This window comes from Curcuma longa, unplaced genomic scaffold (genome assembly GCF_044706935.1).
Source record: "Curcuma longa cultivar G26 ecotype Majalengka, Jawa Barat unplaced genomic scaffold, ITB_CL_G26_1.1 contig_22197, whole genome shotgun sequence".
In the NCBI taxonomy this organism is placed as follows: domain Eukaryota; kingdom Viridiplantae; phylum Streptophyta; class Magnoliopsida; order Zingiberales; family Zingiberaceae; genus Curcuma; species Curcuma longa.
In genome coordinates this window covers 1-8,825 of record NW_027431837.1, presented here as the reverse complement: position 1 = coordinate 8,825, position 8,825 = coordinate 1, and the positions used below count along the sequence as shown (strand labels likewise).

General features: G+C 36.4%; 2 protein-coding genes across 2 annotated transcripts; both read left to right on the top strand.

Annotated features, from left to right (window-relative positions):
* Window positions 1-1,491: 1,491 nt before the first annotated feature.
* Window positions 1,492-4,033, top strand: LOC141817850 (large ribosomal subunit protein eL34). The gene is made up of 4 exons (XM_074705475.1): window positions 1,492-1,638; window positions 1,842-1,921; window positions 3,536-3,645; window positions 3,724-4,033. The coding sequence occupies exons 1-4, from the start codon at window positions 1,560-1,562 to the stop codon at window positions 3,815-3,817; spliced, it is 363 nt and encodes a 120-aa protein (XP_074561576.1). The 5' UTR covers window positions 1,492-1,559; the 3' UTR covers window positions 3,818-4,033.
* A 391-nt stretch (window positions 4,034-4,424) lies between these two features.
* LOC141817849 (mitochondrial dicarboxylate/tricarboxylate transporter DTC-like) lies at window positions 4,425-8,819 on the top strand (the record flags this gene model as incomplete). The annotated part of the gene is made up of 5 exons (XM_074705473.1): window positions 4,425-4,610; window positions 4,746-4,829; window positions 7,127-7,188; window positions 7,717-8,078; window positions 8,627-8,819. Coding segments are annotated over exons 1-5 (821 nt in total), but the record flags the coding sequence as incomplete, so codon positions are not given.
* Between the last annotated feature and the right edge of the window lie 6 nt (window positions 8,820-8,825).

The window sequence follows — 8,825 nt, the reverse complement described above, 5'->3', positions numbered from 1 at the left end:
AGTTCACATGGTTTGCAGTGTAAAGCCATTCATATAGCACCTACTAATACTGCTTTGTTGAAAGAAAACAATTTTGTTCAGAGTCAGCATCATTGTAATAATATCTTTTGGTACTATTTATATTTGATTAGCTGTTGTGATCACATTTGAAGTCTACACAGACTGTTTTGTTCAAAGTAAATTAGGAAGATCACAAGAATTTCCTGCTTTTGCATTCTTTGTTATTGTCATATTTGAAGTTCACAGACTGTTCTGTTCAAAGTATTATAAAAAAGGAAGATTTCTGTTTGATTCTTAGTCGACATCAAATATGAAGACTGATACACATTTTTTCCTCCAAAGTAAACCCGAAAGATTGCAACCGTTCCTGTTTATTGCCTTCAAATTTGAAGACGACGCGCGCATTATTTTTGTCCAAAGTAAACAAGGCAACCCTTTTCTTTTTATTGCATTTATTTTTTTATTTTTGAAAATTTAAATATTTAATTTTTAAAATTGATTAATTCAGAAAGTAATCGATCTTAAATAAAAAACACAAACAGTCCCCTCTTTATTGCATTCATTTTTGAATCATTTCCTCAGCAAAAGGTGAAATTTATTATTTCAGTGATCCCACATGATCGATCCCATAACCATTTATAAAGAGATAAATCAGGATGTTACAGTTGACTACTACGAGAGAGGTCATTGTCTCGCCTTCATCGAAATTCGACTCTTGCCAACTTCAATAAGTCTGTCCCGCATTAACTAATTCAATCATGCCCCGGAGACATTCATTTCTAAATCATTTTAGCAAAAGATGGAATCCGCCACCCCAGCAGCTCCACACGGTCGGTCCCACGACCATTAATGAGGAGGTAAATCAAGAAGCTGCAGTTGACTATTACGGAGAGGACATTACTTCGACTTCGTCGAGATTCGATCTTTGCCCACTTTAGTAAGTCTGCGGTCTGCCATGTCGTAACCAACTCAACTATGCTCTGGGGATATTTCTGAATCATTTCAGTAAAAGATGGAATCCAGCACTTCAGCGGCCTCACACTGTCGGCTCCACAACCATCTGTGAGAAGGTAAATCGAGAAGCTACAATTGTCTCATTCCCTCGGTTTCATCGAGATTCAATTCTTTGCTCACTTCAGCAAATTTGTTTCATCGTAACCAACTCAACTATGTCCCGGAGACTGAATATTCCATTCATGATTGTCTGCTGATATCAAATTTGAATTCCAACACGCACTGATTTGTTCCTACTCAGGGTTTGTTTACTTGAGTAGAAAAATGACTTTTCTCTCTCTATCTTTCGTTGTAAACACAGCGCGTGTTGTTAGCATTGGATGGGCTCCTCCACGTGGGCCTGGATCAATATCGGGCATAATCCCGCAAGTTTCACGACCGTCGGATGGAATCATGGTAGCCGTCAGATTTAGGTCATGCCCTGAAACAGCCTATCTTTCCCTTTAAAGCCTCCTTCCACCACTCAGATGGCTTTTCCTTGGGTTCTTTTCGCCCTCTAGTCTCCTGTGAGGCGGCGCCGGAGTGAGAGTGGAAGAATCGGTGAGATGGTGCAGAGGTTAACCTACCGCAAGAGGCATAGCTATGCCACCAAATCTAATCAGACTCGCGTCGTCAAAACCCCAGGTAAAAAGATCCGATGCTCGCTATCTTTCTCGTTGATGGTCCAGTTTTCTCGAAGATTGATTCGAGCATCCATTTGATGTCTGTACAGTATTTTGTAAAGGCTTTCTGATTTCATTAAGTATTGGTTCTGAAACTTTAGAATACTGTGCATGAGTTTCTCTTCCATGGATTTATTTTGTTATTGATTTGTTTCAAAAATGTAGGTGGGAAGCTCGTGTATCAGTACACGCATAAGAGAGCCAGCGGCCCGAAATGCCCTGTTACCGGGAAGAGGATTCAAGGGGTATGTAATTCGTAGCTTCTGTTTCGCCGTAGGATATTTTGTTTGAATGATTATCTCGTTAAAAAACTGGCATAGTCTAGAACTTTTGTTAATTGTACTGTTTTGAAACATATCTGGATTATTCGCGCGATGCTACATAGATGTACTTATTTTTCCCGATCATAAAAAAATTAAACTTCAACAAAATAGTCCTTCACAGATTTCAACAAAAGTCTACAGCAGGTGAAAACGTCCTGCTTTTGCAACAAATCTCTGAAGTTTTAGTTCTATTCAGTTGCCCTAAAATGGATGGCATGAATCCATGTGCCCTAATTTAACAAATAAAAATGAAAGAAAATTAGTGAAATTTAATGGAAATATGTCATCATTGAGTGAACTGTTGCATGATTATCTTTAATAATTTTTATTGTTTGTATCTAATTTGAAGGTTTGAGAATTGGCATTCGAGTTGTTTGGAATGGTAAGTAATCTATTTAAAAATACTTTTGTTGAAAAATGGTGTATATGACAAGAAAATGACCAATTGTAATTAATTGCTTAGTTCCCCAGGAAGTTTTTACGGTGATGTTGTTGAAAGGTGCATTTGCAGGTTTTCACTGTGATGTGAGGTTTTTGTTTTTGTCTGTTTAATCATTTCTGCTGCTTTACTATTAAAAATGGTACTTGCAATCTTTATAAACATGTTTCAAATCTGAAAGGTGCTATGTTGTATATAGTGCTTTTGGTAGAAAGACAACTCAGGCTTGTCCAAGCTGGATATGAATGATACCATGTGAACTTATAAGGTTGTCTAGACTTTGCTATTTGTGTTGCTGTTTCTGGTGAATATGGAAATATAATGTTCAATCATATTAATTGATACTATATTGGCCATCATATTATCTTATCTATTGAGTGCTACTCTTCACATTCATGGTTCAGTTTGTGCTGGTACAGTTTAAATTACAGATTTTGACATACTGATTTCTGGGGACATGGTTGCTCACTGTTTATCTGGCTTCTGATTTTGCTTATTTGGCATATTTGAACTGAATTCCTCCTTCGGTGGATTTGTTCTATATGTTTACCATGTCTATATCTAGTGAAAACGACCACTGGTATCTTGTGGCCAAACTTTCCTGGATTTGACTTCTCTTCTCTAGACAACTATGTTGAAAATTTGTTCTTGTATCACTTAAGACCCAGCAGTTTGCTGGCTTTTCTTTTGTTGCCTTTATGTGCAAAAAATTAATTCTTTTCCACATGCATGCAAGTCTGAATGCATGAAAAAACTCATCTTTTGGTGCATATCTTTCTAATTGTAATTTTAATCTACATCTGGAAAACATGTTAGTTAAATGAAGGTCTAGTATGTGATTCATTTCCCCTACACAATGGGACTATCCTTTTGTGCTCGTGGAGAGAATTATTTTGTTGTGCTCATTACTGATGCAATAAGAGATGTTGATTATATGCTTGTTTTTGTTAACAATAAGCCTCCTATTCACTTACCATTTTACTATATCTTGAGGTTTACATATTTACTGTTTATTGAAAATTTTGTTCTTGATGGGATGTAAGGATTGATTTGTTTTTTCTCCCTAAAGTGGATGATACTATTTGTTTGTTTTTCAGATTCCTCACCTGAGACCTACCCAGTACAAGAGATCCCGACTGTCCCGAAACAGGAGGACTGTTAACCGAGCCTATGGTGGAGTTTTATCTGGTGGTGCAGTAAGAGAAAGGTTGGAACTTGTGGTCTTTGCTTGTTAGCTAGCTGGCTGTTCTCGCTAGATTCTGAATCTATCTTTGTCGATGTGCAGGATCATTCGTGCTTTTTTAGTCGAAGAGCAAAAGATCGTGAAGAAAGTTCTGAAGATTCAGAAGGCTAAAGAGAAGCAAACATCCAAGAGCTAAGCCATCATTTGAACAGAGTCAAGATGCCCATCATTTGAAGAGTCAAAATGCTTTACTCTCATTTTGAATTTTGTTTGTTTTTCACTCGATCTATATCTTTATGGCAACTTTAAAGACAGTAGTTGGTTGAATTGTTTGCAGTTACTGTCGTTTATCTGCATGTTGAACAAGTGAATTATTATATTTCCTGAAATTTAGTAGGTTTTTATTCGATAAGTATGTTGTTTCTATTCATTATTTTATTCTATTCTGTGTTTGCTACATTGGTCCTTTGAAAATAAATATTTTCTTAACAATTTTTTTGCTTTATTTGTTTTAATATTATCTCAAATAATATGAAACAGACTGCGTGTTCTAAATATTATAATCTTTAAATGCAAAATCAAAAATAGAAATATTTAAAATATTCACCGGATTTGATATAGTGTTTGTCGTTTCTAATGACATTATTTTATATTTCCTTTAAAATAAATGAAGGAAATTAAAATTTTCATACTATTTCTCACCTTTTCTCCTTCGCGTCGCGTCGCGCTTTCGTCCAAGTAAACACCATCCAAATAAATATGATCCCTCGTTTTAGGTTTCCACGTTTTTCCTGTCCAAGACTTGATACTCCTCCCATTCTCCCGCCCCGTCGCCTCCGCCGTCTTTCCCGTCGATCTCTTGCGTGGCAATGGCGGAGGGAAATTCCAAAACTCAGCCGGCAGTCTGGACCACCGTCAAGCCCTTCGTCAATGGCGGCCTCTCCGGCATGCTAGCTACCTGCGTTATCCAGCCCATCGATATGGTCAAGGTAAGTCCCGCACCCGAACGCTTCTTCTTCTTCATCTAGTTTGGTATAGTTGATAAATGCCTATAAATTGTTAGTGGATCTCAGATCTATATTAGACTTTAAGATGCGGGTTTGTAAGATTCATATGGGTTGCAGGTGAGGATCCAGCTGGGGCAGGGGTCAGCTTCCCAAGTGACGAAGAACATGCTTGCCAACGAAGGCTTTGGCTCATTTTACAAGGTCTGATTCTCGTCTCTTATGTTTCCTTGTGCTCTTTCCTGGCAGGCTGTTAGTAACGGTTGTACGATGAAGCAACTAATTTGTAGCAGTTTTATGCTTACATCTGAGGATAAGACTATCTGGAGGAAATCATAAACACTATCTAGGAAAGATGTTGTTGGTTCTTAATGGATCCGGCAACCTTGAAACTCTGATTGTTTAGTAATATTTTGTTCGTTTTCAGCAATTTCACGAGTAAATTGTTGAACTTGGTGGGCATATTGATATATAAGTAAATGTTTGTCTCAAAATTGGGTAATGAACTAATAATCATTATGTGCATGGCTTCTATTGTTACAGTGAACATTATATGACTAAATTATACTTATTTTGGGATAGAACATAATCCTAGCACTTTGTCAGTGTACAACAAGCATTGGTAGTGATGAGTGACTAGTGAATGGTGGCAGCAGTTATGATGTTAGGTCAAACATGATGGTTGGAGACTTCATATGGTACCTTTGTAACAGCCTGCATGCTTCTCTTGTACCAGTGACTTGCATACAGAAAACATATATTGATATTGGTATATGCTTACTATGGTACGCAAGTTGGATCCATATATCTTTCTGTAAATAATTTCTTTCTCTGTTTCTAATCATCTCATCTTCTCCTACATGTTCTAATGAAAAGTTGTCTCGACTAATATTTTCTGATGGACGAAATTGAAGTGTGCTTCTTCATGTTATTTAAAATTAGAGAGCAAAGATAAAGTAATGGAAACATATCCAAACAAATATTCCATCAAGGTGTTTTCTCAAAATCTCTTTGAAGTCTATTACTTTCCTCAAACTGCTAATTAATACCTCTAGATCAGATGACAAGTTATTTTATAGCAATGAAATTTACTTAATGTTTGCAAAATCCATCAGTTTTATTGCTAAGTCTTCCATATTGATACAAATTTGTCATAAGTTTCTTTTTTATTTCCAAGGTATGAAAATTTAGATTTGGTGTACCATTTCTTACAAAAGTATATCTATTATCTGAATTCTGAAAGCAATATTTAAGTTATGGACATTTCACTATTTGAAGAAGATTATGCTTTTTTAGATTAAGAAATATTCTGTATGAGGTCATGAGATGTTAATTATAATACTAAGAGGGATTCAAATCAACAAATTACCTAGTATCTTCATTCCTCTTCTTCTAATTCTCCACTTGTTTGAGGTCCTTCCACTTGTTTGCTACAAGCCACTCACAATCAAAATAGGAAGCCAATGAAGAAGAAAAATTCAAATCAATGTTAATTGACTTATTTTTACTTGAATAATTACATCTGCAGAGTGCAACAAGCAGCAATTTGTTGCTCTTTTGAGATTGGTTATTTAGACAAGCAATTCCTTGCTTTTGTGTCTGACGCCAAGTCAAATTTCCAACTGCCATTGTAATTGGTGCATGAACTACTCTTGATATCACTGCTTATGTTCTTTGATCGTTTTTGGCATTGAGTCATTGGCTACAAAAACAATAATAATAAAAATAAAAAATTAAAGTCGTCCTAACAAATGATGCAAGCCTCCAGTGCTATTATGCTATTTATGATTTTTCGGTATATTTGGTACACGATATCTCATAATTCCATGTGCTACATTAGTTTCATTTTTGAGGTTATGTTCTAACATGCCACATGGAGTCGCAACCCTTTCCACATGCAATTCTCAATTCTTGAGGTTCTTTTAAGGTGGATATCAGTTGTTGAATTATCCTCCAACATATCTAGAGTTTGCATGGCACTTTGTAATATGTTTGAGCAAACATTCACACCACGTTCCTTAGGTCTTCCAGGGAAAGTTGTTATTCTGTGTTCTTTCTATTTTAGTACTCTAGTGTTGACCTTCTCATAGTTGAATTATGATTGGCATGCCACTTTTGGAATTTGTTTGGGTTTGTTTGGTTTGTGGGATGAAATGGACAATGAATGGAATAGCTATGCCTAAGAAGTATTCTTTAGTTTGATTTATATAATGGAACAAGCAAAGAATTGAATTATCTCAGTTCAGAGTATCTTAAAATTTGATTTACTTTGACCTTTTTTCTGTAAAAAGTAACATTGCAGGAGAACCAAGTACAACATATTGTCCAACTTTTTCCCCTTGTATATCATTTATCAGTGCTATAGTAATCTGCTTGAATTGATTTGTTCATAGCTTTAAACTAATCAGTTGTCTTCTAGACTGCATTACAACTTCAATTTTTGGATTGACCTTTCCATCTTTTAGATATAAGTGTTGGACTTGTGCATTGTTTTAAAACAGGGATTATCAGCTGGTTTACTTAGGCAGGCCGCTTACACAACTGCAAGATTGGGTTCCTTTAGGTACATTTTTCCTTATTATTTAAGTTGATATGGCATATGTATATTCGGAGTTTGCTCCAGGATTTGACATTTTTTTACTATGTTTGGAGCTTGAATAAGGACATGTTATTGACGAGCCCAAAATCTACAAATCTTATATAAGCACAATTACTTTAGAAGCAAATCAGATGATTGAGCTTCTCTATTGGTCATTGGTCAATTTGTTTCTCTCAATCTAATTGTTAAGATAAATACTGAAAATTTAAAAGTACACCTAGTTACCTTTTATCTTAAGAAAACATTTTATTCAAATTTGAATTTGAACATTGTTATTTGGGGAATTGAGATCTTTTACATGTAAGAAAGCATTTGATTGCAAGTTGGCAATAGTTCAATGGTTTTGCTATGCATGAACAAACACTGCACTGTTGTTTGTTTGTGAGTTCATCATTGAAACTTAGTGAATTCCCGTTGCCAATGTGGTAATATTCTGTTGAGGATGCTATGTTCATTTTCTCAACAATTACTGACCCTTGATTCTTTATTTAGGGTATTGACAAACAAAGCTGTTGAGGCTAATGACGGCAAGCCACTGCCATTGCTCCAGAAAGCGGCAATTGGTCTGACAGCTGGAGCCATTGGAGCTTGTGTTGGAAGCCCAGCTGATCTGGCTCTCATCAGGATGCAAGCTGATGCAACTTTACCTGCAGCTCAGCGGCGAAATTATAAAAATGCCTTTCACGCTCTATACCGTATCACTGCGGATGAAGGAGTTCTGGCTTTGTGGAAAGGTGCAGGCCCCACAGTTGTAAGAGCAATGTCACTTAACATGGGTATGCTTGCATCATATGACCAGAGCGTTGAGCTGTTCAGGGATTCTCTTGGCTTAGGCGAAGTTAGCACTGTGATTGGTAAGATGCTTGATTATATTGAAGCTTGTTTCATCTTTCCACTCTTTCCACTCTCTGGTTCTTGATCTCATTGATCAATTGAGCTATGATACAAGTTTTTCAGCTCGAGTAAGTTTCATTCACTAAAGTGTTTTGATATTTGTTTTTCTACATCATTATTTATGCGGCAAATAAAGATTAGATCTTTTACATTGGTACTAAACAGCAATTTTCCATCGGTTGTCTATATATGGTTATTGTCTTTCTAGGATTCTTAAGCGGCTATATCAGTAGCACTTGGCATGCTGAACTTGTTTATGAGCTTGAAATTGTTGTTTAATCCTCATGACCAAGGTGACCAAGGTGGCATGCAGCTCATACATTCAAATATGAAATTTAATTGCCTTGTGTCTATGGGCTTCCTAAGAATTTTCAAAACCATTCATGTTCTATGTATCTCTAGACATGCAAATTTTATAAGTAGCTTTGTGAGCATCTTCTTGTGCTTGCAAAAGGAGTCTTAAAACACTTCATTTGGTGATTAATTCGTTGTTTTTGTGTGCATTCAGGTGCCAGTGCCGTTTCAGGGTTCTTTGCATCGGCTTGTAGTTTGCCTTTTGACTATGTGAAGACACAAATACAGAAGATGCAGCCTGATGCCCAGGGGAAGTATCCATACACTGGATCTTTGGACTGTGCCATGAAGACCTTAAAATCTGGAGGTCCTTTCAAATTCTACACTGGATTTCCTGTCTACTGCATGCGAAT

Excerpts from the sequence above, each read along its gene's own strand:
- LOC141817850 (XM_074705475.1), top strand. The coding sequence starts at position 1,560 with ATGGTGCAGAGGTTAACCTACCGCAAGAGGCATAGCTATGCCACCAAA. Across the intron at positions 1,639-1,841 it reads TCGCGTCGTCAAAACCCCAG|GTGGGAAGCTCGTGTATCAG; the intron begins GTAAAAAGATCC and ends TCAAAAATGTAG. Across the intron at positions 1,922-3,535 it reads CCGGGAAGAGGATTCAAGGG|ATTCCTCACCTGAGACCTAC; the intron begins GTATGTAATTCG and ends TTTGTTTTTCAG.